The sequence below is a fragment of the Armigeres subalbatus genome, chromosome 3 (genome assembly GCF_024139115.2).
Source record: "Armigeres subalbatus isolate Guangzhou_Male chromosome 3, GZ_Asu_2, whole genome shotgun sequence".
In the NCBI taxonomy this organism is placed as follows: Eukaryota; Metazoa; Arthropoda; class Insecta; order Diptera; family Culicidae; genus Armigeres; species Armigeres subalbatus.
In genome coordinates, this window is record NC_085141.1 from 409,231,443 (window position 1) to 409,258,640 (window position 27,198).

At 44.4% G+C, this 27,198-nt stretch overlaps 1 protein-coding gene across 1 annotated transcript; it reads right to left on the reverse strand.

Annotated features, from left to right (window-relative positions):
- On the reverse strand, positions 1-26,887 carry LOC134227126 (exportin-5). The gene is made up of 7 exons (XM_062708410.1): positions 26,709-26,887; positions 26,234-26,474; positions 23,119-25,583; positions 22,752-22,955; positions 22,339-22,696; positions 1,139-1,307; positions 1-1,069 (listed from the first exon to the last, which is right to left on the reverse strand). The coding sequence occupies exons 2-7, from the start codon at positions 26,350-26,352 to the stop codon at positions 710-712; spliced, it is 3,675 nt and encodes a 1,224-aa protein (XP_062564394.1). The 5' UTR covers positions 26,353-26,474; positions 26,709-26,887; the 3' UTR covers positions 1-709.
- Positions 26,888-27,198: the final 311 nt, after the last annotated feature.

A 27,198-nucleotide genomic window follows, 5' to 3' on the forward strand; every position in this document is an offset into this window, starting at 1 on the left:
TTTGATAATAATAAGTCGATTATTATTAAATTTTTAATCCGACAGTTCATGAATTTCTACATTTTGAAAATGATTTCCCGGTCTTCAGATGCGCCATTCATTTTATGTCTTGTTCCAGGGGTACCTTAACTGTATCCGGCTTTCAAAAAATCAGTGGTCTGACCTTCAATGCCCATCTCAAAAGTGATGCCCGCGCATTTATCTCAGTTTTCGCACTCACACTAGTACATGCACATTCAAGTCTAACCCATAGGACCATTCCACGCGTTTGCTGTACAACACATTAAAGGTAGTGTAATGCTTATTGATAATTTGATTCGCGATTAACGTACAGGAGGGCTAGGGAGCGCTTTTCCTGGTTCTTTCAACCAGCTAGCTAAGCTTAACAAATGGAACAAAAATCTAATAAATACTAACTAAACATTAAAATTTAGGAAAATGCTTGCCTAATGGAAACCATACAATGGGGCGCTTCATATGACTAATTATTAACAAAACAGGGCAACTGATTGATGGGAGGAAAGGACCCGCTCTCTACCCTTGCACGGGCAGTTGATTAAATGCAGGGATGAAGTGATGACTAACAATTACCTTTTAAGCATTAAAATGTAAACAACAGTGCTGTGCCTATTTGATAGGTTTTAGTGTAGTGTTTGAGGGTTAGTAATTAAAGGTTGCTCAGTGGGAAAGAAGTTCAGCTTCCGTCGCACTAACTTCGACTGGCGAAAAGATGTGCTAAGCCTGTGTCCTGTGCACCATCAGTTACGTTATTGTACGAGCTACGCCCAGTTGGTGCTACAATCGGCGGCAGGTTCAAAATTCGAACCTCTTTCTTGCCCTGCTGGCCTACGCTTCGTCCAGCAATATGCGAGGTGATTTTCTTGAACAGATCCTTTTTGGCTTTGTCGATCTTGTTACCCTTGGTGCTTGCCGACAGGGAGATTTTCTCGTCGAGCTTCTGGATATCGGCCGCACTGATGTTAGGAATCTGCTGCATAACTTCCAGGATGTTGGGAAACTTAGGCCGTAGGATTTCGTACGCTGTCACGCCAAGGGTGTTGAGAGCGGCCTGGCATTAGAGAAAGGCATTACTAATGAATAACATTGAGTGAACAGTTAGGGGAGAGCCAATAGTTACCTGATTTGCCTCGTGCTGGCCATGAAGTTGAAGTCCTTGCAGTACTGCAATTATGATGTTCGATGCCAACGTGTCGGTGATTAGTTGTTCCGAAGCGAGAAACCGAATAATAGGGCCGCTCAAATATACTGCCTTCAAGCTACAGTTGCTGTCGTTCCAAGTGATGATACTGCACGCAAAATAAATGGAAAAAGAAGCAGGTTTTTCACGATTATTGTCGATTCAATTTTACATTACAAAAGCTTGACAAGAACAGTTTTAATTAACAATGCATAATATTGGCTCGATTGGTTGCGTCCCCGCTTTCCGCATCTTGTTTTAAATCAACCGTACTTTTTTTTTTACATTTTTGCTTTTAGCGACTTTAAGTTATCGTCAATCACGTGACTCAATACGTTAGCATAAAGTCTGAAAGATGCCGAAAGACTTTGCTGAAGGAGGTACGTAGCTGGAACGTCTACAAAAAATGTTATAGCTCTTTCAAAGTTGATTGTTTAAACCACATGCAAGAAATCAGTGTTTCTGCCAGCACTACCGGATAGCATATATGGATGTTGAAGGGCATAACCCTTTTTCCTTCTTGTCAGGATTTGTAAAATGATTCCGAATAACTCGCATTAGCTCCAAAGATCAATAATTTTGAAAGAAAAACACTTTCAGTGGTCCATGTAGTTTGGCAGAATAAACGATTTTTTGACGTAAACTACGTCTAAGGGGAAGACCAAGGGGAGGGTCGCTGAGCACAATTCAAATAATGTTCGTTCAAATATTTGTGCCATGGTGTGCCACAACGTGCCACGTTTTGTGCTTGAAAAATTACTGGTAAAATGTTTGGCAGCACTGTTCTAGTATAAACAATAAACTTCTGTCAAACGAAACAAAATAGACGAAGATCAAATTTTCACCAGTTACCCGGAATGAAAGCGGTGAAAATATTAATTTCTTTCGAAAAACGCTTCAAAATTGTGTCTTGGATATTAGTTTACCTTGTCATGAACTGTAGTGTCGCAAAAGATTAAGCAAGCGCCTCGTCGCACCGTCTGAACGGACCCATTTTTTTACAAAACATCCCGGCTGCTGGTGCTGGTTGCATTCGGCAACGGCTGGCATAATCCTCACACTTTGTTTCTGTATTGTAACTCCACTTCCATCGCTAGTGAAACTCGGCAAATGGGCTAACTTCTCTGTTCATTCATTTTTAAATATGGTACATAGAAGTAAAACTTGACAAGAGATTCCAGAGAAAGGAGAAGATAAATAAGATGCAAATCGCTTTCCACTTGAGCATACGGTGGCTAGTGATTTTTGTTGTCTTTGCACTTGAACCATTCAACAACAAACCCCCAAAACGATCTTTCCTTCATGGTAGGCAAAGACTTTCTCGTTACCCCATCGAATCCTCAGACCCATGCAAACTTAAACCACCAACAAGTAGATCCTTATTCATAGTTTCTGTGTTTCGATATCTGGTTTTAATTTACGTAAGTTAGTCTAAATAAATTGACACTTGCATCCCTGTTTGCTTAAAAACAAACGATTCGCAATAAAATAACAAAGCTGTCCAGTCCAGAAACAAAAATATTTTATCAACGGTGTTTACTTTGCATGTTTGGGAAAAGCGGGAAAAGAATGACAACAGTTGGCAAGGTTGCCGATTTCTGACATTCTGCAAATGTCAATGTCTAAAGTGTGCCAAAGTGTGTCACAAACTGTGAATTGATTGTTCATTGTTAGCGAACAGTGTTCCAATGCATGGTAAAAAAGTGTGCTAGGCACATTGTGCCCAGCGTCCCACCCCTTGGGGAAGACTCAGATACAGGGTGTAAATCCGAAATTTCCAAATTCGAGACCGTCACGAAATTAGGATAGATTTCAAACGCTAATAGCGTCTTTATCTTTCGATGGATTTTCGACATTTGCTTATCAATCGATTCAGAAACTCTCCAGCAATTTGCCAATTCTATTGATACTATTGATTATCAATGTTAAACTATTGAAAATGTTGTTTCTTTGCAAACCGGGTGCAAAATTCAATTCCGTTTATAAATCCCCAACACGGACATCAGATTGCAGTAAGGTACGGGCCTTCTGATCCACTGCTTCGTTTTCCCTGTGTATAAAAAGCCCCGTGTTTCGCGTGCGCGCGTCATTTTCATTCTGGATGTCACGGCGAGCGGACCATGGCGTCCAGAAGCGGTCCCAGTGACAACGGCTGTCTCAGCGGTGTGGTGGTGCGGATGAATTTTTTTCGGTCGGTGGTGGTGGCGGTCGTGGAAGCAGCAGCACATCATTTTCATCCGTGTCCCATCTTCGGCGGATCTGGCAATCGACGGCGGTCGCGCAGCCCAGTGGCTGCTGATAAGGCACATAAGTGGCAATTGATCGGTTCTTTTCAGGGCCATCATTATATTTGGGAGGAAGGTTAAGTTGAAATAATTTTCCTAAAGTGCAACCGTTAGGAACTGGAAAATTCTTCGTTGAAATTTTCTAGCGTAATTCGGAGTTGTATGATTTTAGTGATTGAGAATGTTAATATTAGATGAACTTTCTTCTTAGAACAAAGCATAATTGTTTGGCATCGGTAGCGGAATCATAGCATTAGTGCCGGTCCGAGCATAGGCTGTCATCGGAAGATTGCTACAGCAATTTATTCACTAATGTGGCGTTTGCAACGATTTGGATGTTGTCGGCACAACATGAAATTGCGAGACTAATTTTGTATTTTTCCTGTTGATTGAAAAAGAAATCGGTTCCGAGATGAACTTTATTCAAAGCGCAACGCTAACGTCGGTAGTTGAATCCCAAGCAAGTATCGGAAGGAGACCATGCAAACAATTGATTCGCATTATGACTGAAAAAAATTGTATGGCGTCAGTATTGATATTTGCTACAGATTTTTTGACGTAAACTTCGTCTAAGGGGAAGACTCAGATACAGGGTTTAAAACGGAAATTTCCAAATTCGAGACTGTCACAAAAATTAGGATAGATTTCAAACGCTAGTAGCGTCTTTATCTTTCGATGGATTTTCGACATTTGCTTATCAATCGATTCGAAACCCTTCAGCAATTTGCCAATTCTATTGATACTATTGATTATCATTGAATGCTTATTTTTTTCTACAACAAAAGTAAATTTGAAAAGTATCACCGGCGCGTGTTTACTCCCAATCTACATGTTGCCACATTTACAGTTACATCAAACAACAGAAAACCGAAATACGCCGCTCCAAAGTTACGAGGTGACAATGCTAGAAAGAGACAAAAGATGGGAAAAATAACACGGTGTGTAGTGCCTCTCCGAGTTACCTTAAGGGAAGATCCTTTAATTACGTAACGTAAAAATTGGGCATTTTTAACCTCCCTCCTCCCTATGTCACACTTTTGGTATGAAGCATCTAAAATTATGTATGGGTCGTCACACTTCGCCCAACCAACCACCCCTCTAAGCGTTACGTAATTTGTGGACGCTCCCAAGATGTTAGTACTGTCAGTAGTACGTTAGTACTTCATATCAAATATCATATCATATCAAAGAATATTGTGGCCAAATTTCATAAAATTTGGTCAACAAAAACCCCCCTGACAATAATAGAACAAAACCTGCCAAAGCCGTCATTCCTCCTACATCATACAAGAAAATTTAAACTGAGCCCTGCTAATGTTAATGACGACGACCGCGCGACCCACACCATCGCCGGGATAAAATTTCCGGTAGGAGCTCCGCCGATGCCGAAGGTGGTACCACGCGCGCGCGGAAGAGCTGCTTTCTTGTAATCAATAAAGTTGAACCTGTAGCCACGCCCCTTTGGGGGGTGTGTGACGGTTACACAATATTTGCAGTCATACCGGATAACAAAGAGGCGGGACTAATGAGCCATCTTTATTGATTATAAGAAAACTGCTCTCCCGCGCGCGCGTGGCCCATTCCAGTTCGAGACAGCAGCACGTACGGACGTGTTCTTTGTTCGCGCATTTTGACGTTAACTACGTCTAAGGGGAAGCCTCGGATACAGGGTGCAAAATGAAAATTTCCAAATTGGGGACCGTCACGAAATCATGTAAGATATTAAAAGGTAATGGCGACTTTATCTTTCGACGGATTTTCGAGATTTTGTTATTAATAGATTCGGATACTTTCCACCAATTTGTTAATTGTATTAAAACTATTCATTATCAACGGCAAACTATTGAAAATGTTATTTCTTTCCAAACCGGGTGAAAAATCAAAAAATCAATCCCGTTCATAAATCCCCAACACGGACATCAGATTGCAGTAAGGTACGGGCCTTTTGATCCACTGCTTCGTTTTTCCTGTGTATAAAAGCCTCGTGTTTCGCGTGCGCGCGTCATTTTCATTCTGGATTTCATGGAAAGCGGACCAAGGCGTTCAGATGCGGTCCTAGCGACAACGGCTGTGGTGGTGCGGATGAAATTTTTCGCTCGATAGTGGTGGTGGTCGTGGCAACAGCAGTACATCTTTACATCCGTGTTACAAGCAGCATTTTTGGATCTGGCAATTAACGGCGTGCGTAGAGCCCAATCATCAGATGGCTGTCGCGCAGTCCAGTAGTTGTTGTTGGTGAGGCACATAATTGGGAATGAATCGGATCTTTTCAGAACCACCATTATGTTTGGGAGGAAGGTTAATTTGAAATAATTTGTCTATAGTGCAAACGCTAGGAACTAGAAAATTTTTCAGTGAAATATTCTAGCGTGATTCTGAGCTCAATTATATGATGTTTGTCTAGCACTAAATACTCTTCTTGCTGTGGATTTAATTTTGAACAATGATTCAGTGATTGATAAGTGATTGAGAAAGTTGATATAAGACGAAGTTTATTCATAGAACAAAGCATAATTGTTTGGTATCGGTAGCGGAATCATAGCATTACTGCCGGTCCGAGCGCGCGTCGGAAGAAGAAGCTGCAAATATGTATTCGCATGGAAGGAAATAAAACCTTAAACAAGTAGCAGGCTTCTTACTAGGATTATAATCTTGATGGGAAATATCACTTGACTGTTACTGCTATCCACGCGAATAATTATCGGCAGCGTCTTTTTATAACGCGCGCTTGTGATTCTGCTACCGATGGAAAACAATCTGCCATCACCAAGCAATTGAGTTTTACTTTGAACAAAATTCATCTCGCCTCAAGTTGTGACTTAAGAGCTACTTTCTCTGATGGTAGCCAATCGTTAGTACTCCAGACAAGAAAATTTAATCTGAGCGCGAACGACCGCATGGACCGCACCATCGATGAGAATAAAATTTCCGGTAGCAGCTCCGCCGAAGCCGATGGTGGGACTACGATCTGCTTTTCGCGACATCTCGAACGAAATGGCTCGCGCGCGCGGAAAAGCTGCTTTCTTGTAATCAATAAAGTTAAACCTGTAGTCACGCCCCTTTAGTAAGTGTGTGACGGGTACACAATATTTGCAGTCATACCGGACAACAAAGAGGCGGGACTAATGAGCCATCTTCATTGATTATAAGAAAACTGCTTTCTCCCGCGCGTGTGGCATTTCATTTGAAATATCGCGGAGAGCGGTCCCAGCATCGGTAGAGATGTCGCAAATTAATCGATTACTTCGATTAATTGATTACTTGTTGTGATAATCGATTAATTTTTAAATCGATTACTTCCCAACGATTAATCGGTTCAATAATCGACAAGAATCGAGAGTAATCGATTAGTTACTAATCGATTAATCGAGGTTTTATGACATCGCAAATTTTATTCCAAATACATATGGGATATTGGAAAAAATCGGTTCTTCTCAGGGCCTCCATTCTATACAAAGGAAGATTAAGGCGAGACGAATCTTTTTCAAAGTGCAAATTAACCGCTTGGAGACGCCATAAAGTTGCCTGTCGTCCGTAGCAGAATCACGAGCGCGCGTCGAAGAGAGATGCTATAAATATGTATTCGCATGGATGGCTTCAGTGGCAGTCAAGTTTAATTCTTTCAAGATTCTTATTTGGTTTTGTTATTCCAGCCTATGGCGTGGGTCGTGTGATCGTGATTCGAAATATGCATTATTGGGAAAATCGATTCTTCTCATGGACACCATTTTAAACATAGGAAGATTGAGGCGAGACGAATTTGTTCAAAGTACGACGTCGTAGCAGAATTACGTTGCCGTTCGTAGCAGAATAACGAGCGCGTATTGTAGAGCTGCTGCAAATATGTATTCTTGCACTGGCACTAGATTCTTCATTTCACTAAACTGTTTTACGTAGTTTACGTCGGGCGGTCGTGTCTTGTACACAACCCTTATGATTTTTTTCATATGGTTTGAGCAAACAATCTTCGCAGTGTTATAACTTTTTTCGTGGACGTACCAGCAACGTACAATCTTCAGCAAAGTTTTCGGCATCTTTTGGGTTATACTTTAACGCAATGTGCCACTTGGTTTACGATGAACTAGAAGTCAAAATGCAAAAATATACATTTTTCCCATATTAATTTACAAACAAACTTTGAACACGATGCGGAAAGCGAGAAAACAACCAATCGGTCCCAAATTCTGCACAGTTGTTCGAGAAACCATTGATTTGAAAAAAATGACCATGACGCCCCACTGTACCACAACACACACAGGGCCTAACGACCCCTCCCCAGGGCCACTGCGAGTTAGGGGGCCTGCCTAGGACGTGGTGGGCGAGCACGAGCACTGATAAACCTCTATAAAAAGCTGCATGAGTCCGTAAGTAGGCCCTATCAAAGCGACCGTGCGCCGCTCAAAGCACACAAGCTCAGCATTAGTGCCAACCGGCACATCAGGATTAATTCCAGTGAGATCCTGATTATGGTATACTGGTCACGGCAAACGACATTGGACATTCTCGGCTTATGGATAGGATTAGGTGTATATGGGCTGACAGTCGAGCTATTATGTTTCCTGAGTAAAAAAGGGTGACACCTTTTAGAAATGGCATGCAGAATAATGGTTCGACTGCCTCCGTCCCGGTGAACAACCTGGCAGGCCTCCGGTAACGTTTAAAACCTGTCACCTTTACCGGTTAGTAGGTTTGCGATTTACGCCGATGCGGCTCTGAACACGATGCTATAAGGCACCGGAGTCAACCCTTGCATGGACCTCACTGCTTACATAGCACAAGAGGCGACTATCTTCAACAGGTAGAGATAACTGCCCGAATAGGGGGCCCTTTTAACCCTTCCGTTACCAACCTCCCTTTTGAAAACGAGGAACAGAAGAAGAAAGAAAAAAACGTCGATCTCCTCGGGAGAGGGTCAACGGCAACGCCTTGATCATCGAAGCAAGCGATAGGACGACGTATGCAGCAATCCTAAGGAAAGTGAGAGAAAAACCGGAGCTCAAGGACTTGGGTGAGAAAGAAGTGAGGACTAGGCGTACCCAGAAGGGAAAATTGTTGTTCGAGTAGAAGAAAGATCCTACGATCAAAAGCTCGGCCTTTCGGGAGCTTGTTGGCAATTCCATGGACACTGCAAACGTAAGAGACGAGATTACGTCGGAAGACGAACTGAGGGAGGCAACAGTCTCGCAATGTATGCTGACGCAGATGACGATCCGGCTGAGGAAAGCGTACGGTGGTGCACTAGCAGCGATACGATTACCAGCAGTCGCTGCCAACAAAATAGTGGAGGTGGGCAAGGCGGAAGTCAGATGGTCGGTGTGCCCGTTGAGACTCACTCTGCGGGTCCCCAAAGGGATGGAGCGATGCTTCAAATGCATGGCGTTTGGACACAAGGCGCGAAACTGCAAAGGTCCGGACAGATCCAGTCTATGTAGAAAATGTGGCGAAGAAGGACACATTGCTAGGGACTGTACGAAGCAACCAAGATGCCTGCTCTGCAAACCGGAGGACGGAAACGACCATATGACGGGTGCCTTCATATGCTCTGCCTACAAGAAGGCGATGGCGGGATTAATGGCGATCATCCAGTTAAATCACAATCATTGCGACACCGCACTGCAACTGTTATGGCAGTCGACAACAGAAGCAATGTGCTACGTGGCAATTATTGCTGAGCCTTATCGAATCCTTTCAAATAACGGCAACTGGGTGGCGGATTCATTGGGGATTGCGGCTATCCAAGTGATGGGCGAATTCCCTATTCAAGATATGGTAGACAGTTCTAGCGAAGGTTTTGTTGTCGCCAAAATCAACGGAATCTTCGTGTGTAGCTGCTACGCACCCCTAAGGTGGACTTTAGAGCAGCATAACTGGATGCTGGATGCACTCACGGAGAAGGTGATCGGCCAAAAACCCGTAATCATCGGTGGCGACTTCAATTCTTGGGCAGCGGAATGGGGAAGCAGGGAGTCCATCATTGACGTGACGTTTTGTAGAACGTCGCTGGTGAGAAACATGAGCTGGAGAGTTTGTGAGGACTACACTCATAGCGATCACCAAGCGATTAGGTATAGTGTTGGAACTCGGCTATCGACGACTCGGAGAGGGATAAGGACTATCGGGCGAAGATGGAAGACGAAAGTGACAAGGAACCATTCATCGAACCACTTCGAGTTGACAGCGGCGCAACAAATCTGGAAGCAGATGAAATGACGGAAACGTTAGCGAGAGCTTGCGATGCGTCCATGCCAAGGAAACTGGAGCCGACGCCCAAATTACTGGTGGAACGTATCTCTTGCCAAACTTCGTGCTGCCTGTATCAGGGCCTGGAGACGTTTTCAGTGGGCAAAATCTGAAACGGTAAGAGAAGAGCGTAATATAGTTTTCCGGGAAGCTAGAGCGGCTTTCAAACGGGAGATCAAAGTTAGCAAATCCAACTGCTTCAAGCAGTTGTGCCAAGAAGCTGACGCTGATCCTTGGTACAATGCTTATCGTGTCGTAATAACGAAGATCAGGGGTCCAGTGACGCCAGCGGAGATATGTCCGGACAAGCTGAAGATCATCGTGGACGGTCTTTTCCTGCAGCATGATTCTACAATGTGGCCGCCTACACTGTACGAAGATGAAGACCGAGTCACCATTTCAGGTATGCAAGTCTCCAACGACGAGCTGTCATCAGTGGCGAAAGGTCTGAAGATGAAGAAAGCTCCGGGTCAGGATGGAATTCCAAACGTGGCTCTAAAAACTGGGATACTGGCGTTTCCAGATTTGTTCAGGATGGTGCTGCAGAAATGCCTAGTAGATGGCTACTTTCCGAATATGTGGAAGATTCAGAAACTGGTGTTACTGCCGACACCAGGAAAAACGTTGGGGAGTCCAGCTTCGTATAGGCCCATATGCCTGCTGGATACAAATGGGAAGCTTCTGGAAAGGATTATCCTTAATAGGCTGACGCAGTTCACGAAGGGCGAGATCGGCTTGTCGGAGAAGCAGTTTGGATTCCGAAAAGGCAGATCGACGGTGGATGCAATTAAGACGGTCGTTGATCGGTGTCAATCGGTTCTGCGCCGTAGTAACAATTGACATTAAAAAACGCATTCAACAGTGCCTGCCGGGAGGCCATCGCCATGGAATGCGGGTTCCTGACTATTTGTGTAGAATCCTTAAGAGCTACTTCGAAAACCGAATTCTGGTCTACGATACGAATTCAGGGCAGAAGTCGATTAGGGATACGGCGGGTGCTTCGCAAGGCTCCATGCTTGGCCCAATACTGTGGAACGTTATGTACAACGGAGTGCTAAAGCTGAAGTTGCCCAAAGGCGTGAAGATCTGCGGATTCGCGGATGATGTCGTTCTAACGATAACCCGAGAGTCGCTGGAAGAGGTAGAAATGCTGGTGGTGGAGACGACCGACGCAGATGAATGGAGACAAGCTGCAGCTTGCTCACCACAAAACAGAAGTGATGCTGGTCAGCAACTGCCGAATCATACAGCGAATGCAGATTATCGAGAGCACGACATACCGTCTGTGCGGGCTTTGAGACATCTAGGAGTGATGATCGACGACCGTTTAAATTTCAACACCCATGTCGACTATTCCTGCGAGAAGGCGGTTTGTTGTGTAGGGGTTATCACGCCTATCTAGAGTGAGTCCCTCCAAGACACATGGATTCTTTTTCGCAAATTTCATATCAATTTGTCAATTTCGAAACATGTGCTGTGCATATGCACAGCCAAAATATTTAACAAAAAAAATACTTCAGGTTGTTCTGCCGAGAAGCTGACATTGATCCTTTGGGCAATGCTCATCGATTCGTAACAGCGAAGATCATCGTGTACGGTCTCATTCCGCGCATGGTTCTACAACTTGGCCGCCTACACCGTGTGAAGATGAAGACAGACTAACCTTCACAGGTATGCACATCTCTAATGACGAGCTATCATCAGTGGCGAAAGGTTTGAAGATGGCTCTGAAAACCGCGATACTGGCGTCTCCGGATTTTTTTTTTCAGAATAGCGCTGCATAAATACCTACACTATGTGAACTCGAAGGAGAGGAGGAGATCGGCAGGCTGAAAAACAACAAAGCCACTGGAGTTGACCAACTACCAGGAGAGCTGTTGGTGAGGCACTGGCTAGAGCGCTGTGCCAAAGATGGCACCACTACCAGTGCAGAGGGTGACACTGTTTCTGCGACCCTTCACATACACGGGTGTAGAGTATTTCGGTCCGACTATAGTCACAGTCGGTCGGCGCAGCTAAAAGCGGTGACCAGGGCAGTTCATTTAGAGGTTGTTAGAAGTCTTTTTACGACATCCTGTCTAATGGCAATTCGAAGGTTTGAGTGTCGACGAGGGAGTTCACTAGTTTTTGTCGGAAAATGGCACTAACTTCGTTGGAGCGAGTAAGGAGTTGGAGAAGATTGAGGAAGAGTGCAGTGAAAATTTTACGAACGCGAGAACGAGGTGGAATTTCAATCCTCCCGCAGCCCCACACAGGGGGGAGTGTGGGAAAGATTGGTCCGGTCGGTGAACGAGTACGAGTTACAAGACGGTCGTTCACTGTCGAATGAGGTTCTGGAGCAGAGTGTAAAATAATCGAAATTTTTTGGTGAAGTAAATTTTTCTTCATTTGTCAGTTCATTTTCGACACATTCATAGTCGGCTCTGGACAGTCAATATTCAGTTGAATATTAGTCATTGAATATTTATGCACATTTTACAAATTGATAAATTATCTGAAATCTGAACATGTTTCAAATGAGTAAAGTGATTTATCACACAGGACTGAATCCGATTTTCATCCGAGAGGCACTTTCAACGGTAAATATCAACATAAACAATGCTAATTATCAGAAAAATATATATAGCTCTTTTAGTGGAATGTATTCAACCGTTGTAACAAGCCCCACGTTACAATCAACATGTAACAATTAACAAATTAAAATAATGCACGTTCCCTCCGGGTGCCTTGAGAGAGACGGCTTGGTGGTGCCCACTACGGGAAATGACGAGGTTTCATATGAGATTTTGGTCCATCAGTCAAATCCCGCAAATATACTTTTATTGCGTATTGCGCATTTTGTCTACAGCAAACAGTTTGCTGTATTCATAGCTGAGCCTTTGTACAGGATTCTTATCCTATTTGGGCACCCCGAATCAATTAATGCCATTTGGCATCAACGATTCGATGTCTGTGTCTGGAACAAACTTGGGACAAATCACAACTAAACATTTTATTACCTATTTTCAGGCTTCTCTTTGGAGTCCAGACACAGAACCAACAAAATAAAAAGACACAATATAGCACAAACGATATAGACTCGATCGAATATTTACAACTATTTGAACTTAATAAACCCAACCGTAACACAACCTTATCCAACAGCACAGAATTTTTCATGAATCGAAGAACCGATTCATGAAAAATTCTTAAGTCAGCTAGTGACGAAAAATCTGACTAGAGGACTAACAGACTGGAAACTTAACCTAAGCCACAAATCTCAAAAAACTAAATCTATTCTAAACCTCAATAACGGTAGCGAATCCTACCAAAAGTTGTCTGAACGCCAACGAGTCTTGGCAAATTGTCCTATAATCAGATTCTTTACTACACTAAACTAACTCTGTTGATCCTACATTTAAATGGATTGCAAATGATTCTCGCGAAAAATCAAATGAATCACACACGAACCAACCGAATCGAGCCTTGCTTCACTGTGGGCGACAGTGTAACAAATTTATGTTATACAAACATAAAGATACTCAAACAACATGAAACAAATAACAAATTAAAATAATGCACGTTCTCTCCTGGTGCCCTGAGAGAGACGGCTAGGTGGTGCCCACTACGGGAAATGACGAGGTTTCATATGAGATTTTGGTCCATCAGCCAAATCCCGCAAATATATTTTTATTGCGTATTGCGCATTTTGTCTACAGCAAACAGTTTGCTGTATTCATAGCTGAGCCTTTGTACAGGATTCTTATCCTATTTGGGCACCCCGAATCAATTAATGCCATTTGGCATCAACGATTCGATGTCTGTGTCTGGAACAAACTTGGGACAAATCACAACTAAACATTTTATTGCCTATTTTTAGGCTTCTCTTTGGAGTCCAGACACAGAACCAACAAAATAAAAAGACACAATATAGCACAAACGATATAGACTCGATCGAATATTTACAACTATTCGAACTTAATAAACCCAACCGTAACACAACCTTATCCAACAGCACAGAATTTTTCATGAATCGAAGAACCGATTCATGAAAAATTCTTAAGTCAGCTAGTGACGAAAAATCTGACTAGAGGACTAACAGACTGGAAACTTAACCTAAGCCACAAATCTCAAAAAACTAAATCTATTCTAAACCTCAATAACGGTAGCGAATCCTACCAAAAGTTGTCTGAACGCCAACGAGTCTTGGCAAATTGTCCTATAATCAGATTCTTTACTACACTAAACTAACTCTGTTGATCCTACATTTAAATGGATTGCAAATGATTCTCGCGAAAAATCAAATGAATCACACACGAACCAACCGAATCGAGCCTTGCTTCACTGTGGGCGACAGTGTAACAAATTTATGTTATACAAACATAAAGATACTCAAACAACGTAAAACAAATAACAAATTAAAATAATGCACGTTCTCTCCTGGTGCCCTGAGAGAGACGGCTATTTGGTGGTGCCCACTACGGGAAATGTCGAGGTTTCATATGAGATTTTGGTCCATCAGTCCTATCCCGCATGTATATTTTTATTGCGTATTGCGCTTTTTGTTTACAGCAATTAGTTTGCTGTATTCATAGCTGAGCCTTGGTACAGGATTCTTATCCTATTTGGGCACCTCGAATCAATTAATGCAATTAGGCATCAACGATTCGATGTCTGTGTCTGGAACAAACTTGGGAGAAATCACAACTAAACATTTTATTGCCTACTTTCAGGCTTTCATCTTGGGTCCAGACACTGAATCAACAAATAAAACATACACAAAATAGCACAAATGATACCGACTCGATCGAATATTTACAACTATTCGAACAACATAAAACTAACCGTAACACCGTCTAAGACGAATTAAGTACTTAACCTGAGATAGAAGACGGAAAATCTTTCTACGTTTGAGGGCCCTTCACCAAAGTTACGGGAGGGGCTGTTGCGTTTATCTTTGGTTTATAGCCTGTGTCGGGAATGAGATCCTGTCGGAAATACCATCCGTAACACTAACTGAAACAGATTTGACGACCGTAACGAATGATTTGTCTATCGGCTTTATCGGTCAGGCCACAAGGCCACTTGAAAATCACCTAATCAAGTAACGGAAAACCAAATCGACCACGTTCTAATCGACGGTAAATTCTTCTCCGACATCACGAACGTACGCACTTACCGCAGTGCAAATATTGAATCCGACCACTACCTCATTGCAGTATGTCTGCGCTCAAAACTCTCGACGGTGTACAACACGCGTCGGAGTCGTCCGCCGCGGCTATGCATTGGGCGGCTACAAGATGGTAGACTAGCCCAAGATTACTGGAAACTGGAAATGGCACTTCCAACGGAAGAGCAGCTAGGCGCAGCGTCTTTTGAAGATGGCTGGAGAGATATTCGATCCGCCATTGGAAGCACCGCAACCGCTGCACTAGGCACGGTGGCTCCGGATCAGAGAAACGACTGGTATGACGGCGAATGTGAGCAGTTAGTTGAGGAGAAGAATGCAGCAGAATGGGCGAGATTGCTGCAACACCGCACGAGGGCGACAGGCGCGGAACAGACAAAACTTGATTATCCGGCGCCAGCAGGAAGATCGAGACCGTGAAGAGACGGAGGAACTGTACCGCGCTAATAACGCACGAAAGTTCTATGAGAAGTTGAACCGTTCACGTAAGGGCCACGTGCCACAGCCCGATATGTGTAAGGACATAAACGGGAATCTTCTTACAAACAAGCGTGAGGTGATCCAAAGGTGGCGGCAGCACTACGAAGTGCACATGAAGGGCGATATGGCAGACAACGGTGGTGGTATGGAAATGAATCTAGGAGCACTCGCGCAGGACATGCGACTTCCGGTTCCGAATCTCCAGGAAATCCAGGAGGAGATCGACCGGCTGAAAAACAACAAAGCCCCTGGAGTTGATCAACTAGTAGGAGAGCTGTTTAAACACGGTGGTGAGGCACTGGCTAGAGCGTTGCACTGGGTGATTACCAAGGTTTGGGAGGACGAGGTTCTGCCGCAGGAGTGGATGGAAGGTGTCGTGTGTCCCATCTACAAAAAGGGCGATAAGCTGGATTGTAGCAACTACCGCGCAATCACTTAGCTGAACGCCGCCTACAAGGTACTCTCCCAAATTTTATGCCGCCGACTAACACCAATTGCAAGAGAGTTCGTGGGGCAGTACCAGGCGGGATTTATGGGTGAACGCTCTACTACAGACCAGCTGTTCGCCATACGTCAGGTATTGAAGAAATGCCGCGAATACAACGTGCCCACACATCATCTATTTATCGACTTCAAAGCCGCATATAATACAATCGATCGGGACCAGCTATGACAGCAAATGCACGAAAACGGATTTCCGGATAAGCTGATACGGTTGATCAAGGCGACGATCTTGGCGACGATGGATCATGTGATGTGCGTAGTTCGAGTTTCAGGGGCATTCTCGAGTCCCTTTGAAACGCGCAGGGGGTTACGGCAAGGTGGTGGTCTTTCGTGTCTGCTATTCAACATCGCTTTGGAGGAAGTAATACGAAGGGCAGAGATTTTCACGAAGTCCGTTCGGTCATTTGGTTTCGCCGACGACATTGATATTATGGCACTTAGCTTTGAGAGGATGGAAGAAGCGCACATCAGACTGAAAAGCGAAGCTAAACGGATTAGACTAGTCATCAACACGTTGGAGACGAAGTAGATGATAGGAAGAGGCTCAAGAAAGGACAACGTAAGCCGACCACCACGAGTTTGTATTTTTGGTGACGAAATCGAGGTGGTTGAAGAATTCGTGTACTTGGGCTCACTGGTGACCTCCGATAACGATACCAGCAGAGAAATTCGGAGACGCATCTTGGCAGGAAATCGTACGTACTTTGGACGCAAAACGCTCCGATCTACTAAACTGACTATCTACAAAACGCTTATTAGACCGGTAGTTCTATACGGACACGAGAACTGGACGATGGAGGACCAACGCGCACTGGGAGTTTCCGAAAGGAAAATGCTGCGTAGTATCTATGGCGGTCGGTATGTGGAGGAATGGACCATGAGTTGCGTGAGCTGTTGGAAGAACAATCCATCGTTCACACCGCGAAAATAGGAACACTGCGGTGGGCCGGGCACGTAGCTAGAATTTGGACCAGTAATCCGGTAAAAAATGTTCTCGACAACGATCCGACGGGATTCGAATGCGAGAGGAATCACATTAGCAGAGACCGCCGAAGCACTAGATTTGGTACCACTCAATGACGGTTCCATAACCTTCACTAGTGGCCATCGTGAATCTGCAGTCGACGTATCACTAGCAAGCTCTGGTATCGTAAATCGGCTGCTCTGGCGTGTCGGTGACGACCCACTCGGAAGCGACCATCATCCAATCACAATATCACTCCAGGAACAAATACCAGAAACCACACGTCGCCCACGATGGCTGTATGAGCAAGCAGATTGGGCATCTTTCCAGACTATTATAGATGAAAGTCTTAACACAACCGAACAAAGCAGTATTTCCGATTTCATACAGACTATTCGACAAGCAGCAACCACAACGATTCCGATCACCAGTCCAAAACCAGGGCGCAGGGCCCTGGTATGGTGGTCACCGGTAACCAAACAAGCAACTAAAGCTAGGAGAAAAGCCCTACGTGCAGCAAAGCGTCTACCTGCTGATCACCCTAACAAAAGAAATGCAGTCGATTTATACAAACTAAAACGAAACGAATGCCGACAAATTATACGGGATGCTAAAGATCGCAGCTGGGAGAATTTCCTAGATGGAATAAACAGCAATCAATCGACGACAGAGCTATGGGGAAGGGTTAATGCTCTCAGTGGGAAACGTAAAGCTCGCGGTATGGCAATCCACCTTGAAGGTGTACTCACCCACGACCCTGCCATCATAGCTGATGAGCTTGGTCTGTACTTCTCATCTCTCTCATCCTTCGATACATATAGCGATGTTTTCATCCATCGGAAAAATGCCACCATAGATGATTTGGACAAAATGCTCATCCCGACCGATACAACGTGCCTGCCAATTAACGAACCGTTTCGTTTAAATGAGCTAGAAATGGCGCTATCCAGGTGCAAAGGCAAATCTGCCGGACCAGACGAAATAGGCTACCCAACCCTGAAGCATCTCACTCCCAATGGAAAGGCGACTCTATTACGACTGTTAAACAAGGAATGGTCCGACAATTCCCTACCACAAAACTGGAACCACAGCCTTGTAATCCCTATCCCGAAACATGGACTGTCTTCAAGAACACCTAAAAGCTTTCGACCGATATCATTGACATGCTGCATCAGCAAAGTTATGGAGAGAATGGTAAATCGTCGGCTCATCCACTTTCTCGAATCTAATGGGTATCTCGACCACAGGCAGCACGCCTTTCGCTCCGGCCACGGAACGGGTACGTATTTTGCAACTCTTAGTCAAGTTCTTCATGATGCCAAATCCGAGGATCAACACATCGAGCTTGCTACATTGGACCTGGCGAAAGCTTACAATCGAGCTTGGACACCCGGTGTTATACAGCAGCTCAGGAAATGGGGTCTATCAGGACACATTCTCCACTTCCTACGAAACTTCCTCCGTAAAAGAACCTTCCAAGTTTGTGTTGGCAACCACCGCTCGAAATGTTTTGCTGAGGATACTGGGGTCCCACAGGGCTCTGTCATTGCCGTCACGATCTTTCTGGTGGCAATTAATGGAATCTTCGTTAACCTTCCGAAAGAAATATACATCTTCGTATATGCAGATGACATCATGCTCATAGCTGTGGGTTCAACTGAGAAAGCTTTGCGGCGCAAGCTCCAAGCCGCTGTGAACGCTGTTGCCAAATGGGCAAACGAAGAAGGTTTCGATATCGCCACCGATAAAAGTGCTATAATGCACATTTGCAGTTCATCTCATCGTCCCATGCGTTCAACGGTATGCGTCAATAGACAAACAATCCCTTTGAAAAAATCGATTCGAGTACTGGGTGTCTATCTGGATCGCCGTCTTACATTCCAAGATCATTTCAAGCAAGTAAAACAAAATTGTAAACCATGTTTGAATCTCTTACGCACCTTATCAAAACGTCATCAAATGAGCAACCGCGATGTACGGTTACGAGTATCCGAAGCAATCATCAATAGCAGATTACTCTACGGTATTGAACTAACCTGTCTATCAACTGACGCTTTGACAACAGCACTCGCACCCGTATATCATCAAGCAATTAGGATTATCTCCGGCCTGTTGCCTTCGACACCTTCTGATGCTACATGCGTAGAAAGTGGGAGGTTGCCCTTCAAGCTACTCATCGTTGATACCATCTGCAAACGAGCTACTAGCTTTATCGAGAAAACGGAACCATGTAGGGGTGGAGTTTTTCTCCTTGATGAGGCGAATCGACTCCTCGAAAATCATGCCAACAAGGTGCTCCCCCCGGTGGCTGAAATTCATTGGAATGGAACCAGAAGTTGGAATTCGCCAAAACTGAACTTCGACATGTCAATCAAAAACCAATTTCGAGCAGGAACGAAATCTCATGCGCTATCTAAGTGTGTTGTAGAACTACTTGGTACCAAGTTCCGCAATTTTACGCTTCGATACACAGATGGTTCCAAATCTGGCGACAAGGTAGGGATAGGAGTCACCGATGCAGTAACAAGTCATTTCTTCCGTCTCCCAGAGGCATGCTCAATTTTCTCGGCAGAAGTTGCTGCAATCCTCTTTGCTTGCACTACACCATCACCAAATCCGATTGTCGTACTGACAGACTCCGCCAGCGCCATTTCAGCGCTATCTTCCGACGTAGCACGCCACCCGTGGATTCAGGAGATCCAACTACAAGCACCTTCTGATACCGTCTTCCTTTGGATACCAGGGCACTGTGGGATTCGCGGCAATGAAGAAGCCGACCATCTAGCAGCTTTTGGTAGACGTTCAAATCTACTAACCAAGGATGTCCCCAGCCAGGATTTGAAAAAATGGATATCAGTCACTATTAGAAATTCATGGTCACTAAATTGGCATAATCAGCAATCCCATTTTCTACGGAAAATCAAAAATGATATCTCTCGCTGGGAAGACCCAAAGAAACACTCCGAGCAAAAAATCATCTCCAGGCTGAGAACTGGGCATACAAAAATTTCCCATAACATGGGGTCCACAGGACCTTTTCGCAAAATCTGTCCCACTTGCTGCACGCAAAATTCGGTTGAACATTTCATTATCAACTGTCCACAATATGAAGCGGCACGAGTCCTCCACGATATACCAAGTAGCATACGGACCGCACTCAACAACGATCCTGATAATATAGCCCGGCTGATAAATTTCCTGAAATATACTGGATTATACCAGAGCATCTAATCAAAGTTTTCACCATGTGCAGAAGTTTATAGGCAACGAGAGAAGACAACGCCCAACAAGGACCCACGTGAACTCACCTCGATCATCTCATGACCATTTCTATTGTTATTTGAATTTCATTATAGTTAATATTGTAAACTCTTACTTGCTAGTATTGCCCAGGGGGGATTAAAATGCCCTCTTCTTTCTCCACAGAGAAGAACCAGTCCAGGGCTGAAATTCTCTTGAATAAAGGAAAAAAAAAAATAGTTCGTGTAGATGGTCGAACAGCTCAAGCCGAGTTTCTTCTATTTGAGATGCGGTTTCCCATAATTCTGCCTGGGGACACTTGATAACATCACGAATGATCGAGCATTATCATCGGCAGTTGACAATCGGCAAAGATTAGAGTTGAGGTGTTGAAGGTAATGCGAAACTGCGTATGGTGTAAGGTGTACAAATGCCATCCAGCCGTGCCAAAGATGGCACCACTACCAGGGCAGAGGGTGACACCGTTCCTGGTGTGACACCGGGTGTGGAGTATTTCGGTCCGATTACAGTCACAGTCGGTCGGCGCAGCGAAAAGCGGTGGGTGGTTTTGTTCACTTGTTTGTTTCACGACCAAGGCAGTTCATTTAGAGGTTGTTAGAAGTCTTTCTACGACATCCTATCTAATGGCAATTCGAAGGTTTGTGTGTCGACGAGGGAGTCCACTAGAGTTTTCTCGGACAATGGCACTAACTTCGTTGGAGCGAGTAAGGAGTTGGAGAAGATTGAGGAAGAGTGCAGTGAAAATTTCACGAACGCGAGAACGAGGTGGACTTTCAATCCTCCCGCAGCCCCACACATGGGGGAGTGTGGGAAAGATTGGTCCGGTCGGTGAACGAGTACGAGTTACAAGACGGTCGTTCACTGTCGGATGAGGTTCTGGAGACCGTGTTGGCTGAAGCAGAAGGAATTATGAATTCAAGACCTTTGACATTCGAAGTGTCGAAGGAATACATGGACTCAGAGCATTAACTCCGAACCATTTTCTGCTTGGATATCCATCGTGCGAAAGAGACGGAAGGCTACCCCAAGGGAACGAAGCTGTAGCGTTGCGAAACCAATACGAGAGGTCTCAAGTGCTTGCTGATAAGCTGTGGAAACGCTGGGTGAAAGAGTATTTGCCAACGATAAACTTAAGAGCAAATGGAGAGAAGAGCAAAGTTTAGTACACGTAGGTTCTCTGGTGTATATGGCAGATAAGGCGAATAGAAGAAGCTGGGTCCGGGGAATAATGGAAGATCCGGGGAATGATGGTAGAGTCCGTCAAATTGTAGTTCGAGCCGGCGGAAAGTTGTACAGGCGAGCAGTAGCAAAAATTGCAGTGCCTGGATAGGAGACGGAACATCTTTCTACGTTAGGACCCTTCGCCAGAGTTACGGGAGGGGCTGTTGCGTTTATCTTTGGTTTATAGCCTGTGTCGGGAAAGGGATCCTGTCGGAAATACCATTCGTAACCCTATTCGTAACTGAAACAGATTTGACGACCGTGAATGTGTAATGAATGATTTATCGGCTTTATCGGTCAGTTCTACTCAAAGTATGAGGGAGTAGATACCTAATCGAAAGATAATTGAAAATCAACAGATTGAAAGTCGTTCGCTAGGGCGCGAACAAGTATGAAACGATAGAGTGTGAAAAGGAGCCATGACGTCCATCTATTGAACAGCACAACAATCGAAGCGTGAATCTTCTTGCCTAACGTCCTGGTTGTGGACGGCTTGATTAGTGGTATGGAAACCACCGCGCTTCACGCTTCGATTGTTGTGCTGTTCAATAGATGGTCTTCATGCCTCCCTTTCGTACTCCATCGCTTCAAACTAGTTCGCGCCCTAGCAAACGACTTTCAATATGTTGATTTTCAATTAGGGGGAAAGACGGCTTTGGCAGGTTTTATTCTATTATTGGCAGGGGGGTTTTTGTCGACCAAATTTTATGAAATTTGGCCACAATATTCTTTGATATGCAAAGAATGTTCAGGCCAAATTTGAGCCTTGTCAGTCATAAAAAACCCCCCTGCCAATAATAGAACAAAACCTGCCAAAGCCGTCATTCCCCCTACTTAACTTTCGATTATCTACTCCCTCATACTTTGAGTAGAACTGCTCTATAAAGCCGATAGACAAATCATTCATATTCGTAACTGTATGATAATTTATATAATGGACACGCTACCAAGCTGAACATAATATCAATCTTATTATCAATGCTTATGACTCCCTTCCCCATTTACCCACAACACTCACCTCAGAACGGTCATCACGATCGGCGTACACGTGTACTGATTGCGGAGCAGCTTTCCACCCAAATCGCTGATTACATCCGACGTCATGGCAGTTTGAGCCGCTCTTGTTAGTGCCTGCGGTGGGCCATCCATGCTCTGATCATCTTGATCCATGGATGCTTCACTGGTCGCGTTGGGTGTCATAGGATCAACCGTGCTGCCCACCAATGCCACCTTCAGCACATCGATGTATTCCCGGGTTAGCGTTCGGTTTAGCATGTCTTCAAGCACCTCTTGAGTGTCGTTGACATCCTCCCCCAGCTCGCCCGACTCGTACAGCGCTGTGATGTACTGCCAGCGAGCCGTCAGTCTTGAAAGCACTGCATAAGAAATTGTTGTTAATTTTGTCGATTCGGTAAAGAAGAATAAACTCACTGAATGGTGCGATATGGGCAAATATCGGCAGTAGGACCGTTTCATGGAAAACTGGAGCGCACGAATAGACAAACGGTTTGAAGAAAACCCGTATGATTGTTCGCAAACGAAAGTCCGGGACGTTTTCCAACGATGCAAAAATGCTACCAATAAGAGCTTCCGCAATGCCAGGCAGGGCGTAAAGATCTCGTCCAAGCGAAGGTCCTAAAAATATGCATGGTATAACAGTCAAACCCTTGTTATTGTTTTGGGAATAATTTTTGCAAAATAGATTTAGCCAATCATTTGATTTTCATTTAACTACCAACAGAGCAATTGGCAGATTTATGGATTACCTTTGCTGCAAAATCGGATTGTATTAACCTACCTGCCGATCCCATCATGTGATAGCAATGCTCGAATATCAACGAGAGAAATATCTGCATGCGGTCGAATGCCGTCGAGGGTTTCTTCGCCGTCGGATCTAGCGGATCCTGGTGGACCAAGGTGACACCGAGAAGTTGTTTCTTTTCATGCTCTTGCATTCCGTTGGCACCTTTGAAGTGAGGATTTATCGCAGCTAGCGCGTCCGGCTTCCATATTTCGTTGAGTACTCGCATCAAGGCGAGAATGTGTGGCAACAGAGGAACCACATGCGATGTGGCCGGGTTTCTACAAATAGGATTCCCGGATTCAGTCAGGGCAACTACAAAACCTCCACGAGAGCATCGATCCGGATCGTCCGGCCAAGAACAGCGTTTGATGATTCCCAAGATGAGATTGAGGGCGTAAACAATTTGACCACGGCTAACGTTGCACGGATCTTGTACACCGGAGTTTGGTTCAACGGGGAGCTTGTTCAATCCCACAAAGTCGATGAAGGTGTGGGCGTTTTTAACTACAGGAGCCATGTGCAACCAGAGATTAACTCCTTCACGTGTAATTTCCGTGACAAAGTTGCTTTGGCGTTCATAGTCACAAAAGTGGTTGGAGATTAAGAGTAGAGCTTCCAGGAGAGTGATTTGTTCTACGTTGCTGAGTAGTTCTGGCTGGCGGATGAGATTTTGAACGCTGGTGTTTATCTGATCGAAGATCGGAAGAAGTAGGAGAGGATATTTGTGGGCGATCTTGACCATGAGAGACGCCGCATGTCGACGGAGGTTCTTAACGGCAATAGATTGATTGATGCGCGTTGCTCCTGGCAGTTGAAATACTAGTGCCGCGAATATCTTGTCCAGAACTCTGGGGAGCAGTTGAACTCCAGACATGGCTACACAATTAGCGGCGGTGATCTGACACGAAGACATGCTAAGAAACACGAAAAGCGATGAAATGCAGGAAAGCAGAATTGAGAAGATTAACGGGTCAGATGATTCCACCTTCAAACATTCTTCTAACAATCGGAGTCCTGATGCAACTGAGGGTCGTTCAGTGACCATTAAGATACGGGAAAGAACACTATCCAACACGCCAACTAATGCATCCCATTCCATGTACACTGGATCGATGATGCTGCAGGTAGTGTTGACTTCGGTAAATGCCTTCTGTAGTCTTGCGTTGAGCCACTGCTCGCAGTAAGAGAATGTTACAAGTGGGGCCATTAACGTGCCTTGTCTGAATATTTCAAGGAAGTCTGTTCGGCATCGGGCAAAGAAAATCAGCCATTCCTCTTCGTCGTCATAGTCAAGGCTGATGAAGGTCTCGGGATTCATGGTGATCTCCGTCGGGCGAGATGAAGGGTAGCCAATTTTGATGACTTTCGGTCCGAATACTTCGATTAACTTAGGAATGTATTCCATCACCAGAGGTTCACGAGATATTTGTTCATGTTTCAGTAACCCTGCCCAAATCAGGGAGGCATAATGGGACAAAGTAAAACTTGAATGTCGGGAGAATATGAACACCGTCTCTAGGAATGTTGCTAGGCTTGGCCTTGAAATTTGACAGTCCTCTTTACCCCAGAAAATGCCCAGCTGAGTAGCCAGACCCATCAAAACCTGGGCAAGCTTTTTCAGAAAAAGATAATAGGATTCTGTTCCCATCCTCTCGGTTTGCAGCGCTGCTCTGTAGTAATGTCCAACGGGGACTTCGTCAAACAAAATCAGCAACGGCTTACGATCTTTGACCTGCCCTTTACGATTCACTACATGGAGTAAACAATCCGCTGCTGGTTGTTGGAATTCCTCGTCAATCAGTAGTACGCATAGAATTTGCAATAGTCTTCCATTGGCCGCCATGATATGCTGAATCGAAATCCACTCGACGAAACCGGTGAGCGTCAACAAAGCGACCTGAACCACGCGGCTATGTCCTAAGGCCTTGTGTTTGTCTCCAATGACGGTTGCGTTCCGGAACTCCCCTACGTGCAGTTCGATCAGCCTCAAGAAGAAATCAAATATTTCTGCCATATTCGATGTTAATGCTTGGTAGATGTCCTTACGACGCTGGTTACTTTCGATTGTCTGTAGGAGAGCTACATCTTCCACTAATCGCAGAAATACCAAAAGTACCAACTCCGTTTGAGCGGCTCCTTTCGAGCACGCTTCACTAAGTTCTGCCAACAACGTGGTCCACTGCTGGGGCCATTCACGCTTCACCATTTCCACGATGATCCTTGCAAGCCCATCCTTGATGTGGGAAACACTCTGATCTTGTGCTTCCGCCACACCATCACACAGAAGTCGCATCGCATTCTCTTTGATGAATATTTTCTCCTGTTGTGAAATGCTATTCCAGTTGAACTTAACCGTGTGCTCCATCAGTTGCAGACCGAAGTGGCGAACCGTAGCCGGATAGTTGCCTGTGACCAAGAATAATCCTGCCTGTGCGCATAGTGGTGATACCTCTTTGAATCTGTGATAAAGAAAGGATAATCATTAGGCTTGTTCACTGTTAGAAAAATGTATTCAAACTAGATTATAGTATGGTTTAAGAGATCGTATATGTAACGTTGCTTGCAATTCCCCAAAAGAAAGATTATCGTATCATACCATTGAGGGGCATTTCTTATCTCAGCGGTAAAATGCGCAGTTACAAATAAAATTACAAATAAGAATTATTAGATTTATTTTTTCTGGTTCTGACATCAAGATACACTTTTTCAAGTGATACAGATTGTAATCTGATTAAGGGCCGATTTCTTCACCTCCGCTTAACTCTTAAGCGGTGCTTACCCATACGCTTAAACCTGGTTTAAGCCCTAAGCGGAGGTGAAGAAATCGACCCTAAGGGCCAATTTCTTCACCTCCGCTTAGTGCTTAAACCAGGTTTAAACGTATGGGTAAGCACCGCTTAAGAGTTAAGCGGAGGTGAAGAAAACGGCCCTAAATCATGCATCAGTGAAACATACCCATGAGATATAAGTGCTGTCCAATGAGAGCTTGAAGTAGCTCGAAGTTTCTGCCTGTCCTGCTCGTACCTATTTGTTGACAAAAAAGAACAAGCAGGACGGAAACTACTTCGAGCTGCTCATTGGACAGCACTTTATTGTTTAAAGCACAAACCTTTCGCAAGCCACATATGCGTCCATTCGAGCCTGTTGGGATGCAGCCGGATCCATGGTAATTTTAACCGCTCGAGCTAACTCATTGGCCAACCCTACAACTTCACCAGCCGTCTCCATTTGATTTTAAAACTTCTGGATTACAATGAACTTCCGAAATCAGAATGATCCGTCCGATGATGCTTTTGATGCTCCGCGATCGAATCTGCTGGTCCTCGTGCCGAACGTCAAATGTACGTCAACTACAATAACAAAACAGGTTATCAAATCGGGATGCAATTATTATCAATCAACAATGCAGCAATCCAGATTCAATAATCTCACGGAACGGTGCAAGAAAACCAAACAGTGCAGAAGGCCGGGAGTTTCCGTCATATTTGCACGACTGATGCATTTATGTTTTTCCACATTGACGTTGCGTGTGAGAAAGCCGAGCGCGGACGTCTCATTTGCCGGACGGAATTGTCACATCTTACCTGACTTTCTGTGGTTTGCTAATGATGCTTCATTTCCACTAGGTTTCAGGAATTGTTTTGCTTATATTTTACGAAGGAATAGGTGCCGAAAAGTATCCTAATTTTCAAATTTAATTTTCTTTGTATAACCACAAAAAAATTCGATCAGTTCCTTTCGTTCGCAAACTCGCAGTAAAGCGAACAAACGCGAAAAATAAAACATCAAATAGGTACAGCGCCATCTCTTTCAAGTTCCGTGAAGCTTACGCTGCCGCATCGACCCTACACGCAATACTGGAATACTCATTAGGAGAATTTTTTAATCTTTTGAGAATATTGCGTCTATACGTCAAATTATGCGTACTTTTAGATATTGGCGGGGGAGTATAATTCTTTACGCTTTTCATGGATCGCAAATAGAATTTGAAAATGCGTAAAAAGAACTCCACACTCAACCAAGAAAACTAGAGATAATCATAAAAATATCTTATGTTTTTTTGCTATAAGAATT

Excerpts from the sequence above, each read along its gene's own strand:
- LOC134227126 (XM_062708410.1), bottom strand. The coding sequence starts at position 26,352 with ATGGAGACGGCTGGTGAAGTTGTAGGGTTGGCCAATGAGTTAGCTCGA. Across the intron at positions 25,584-26,233 it reads GCATATGTGGCTTGCGAAAG|ATTCAAAGAGGTATCACCAC; the intron begins GTTTGTGCTTTA and ends TCTTTATCACAG. Across the intron at positions 22,697-22,751 it reads TGCCCATATCGCACCATTCA|TGCTTTCAAGACTGACGGCT; the intron begins GTGAGTTTATTC and ends TTTCTTATGCAG.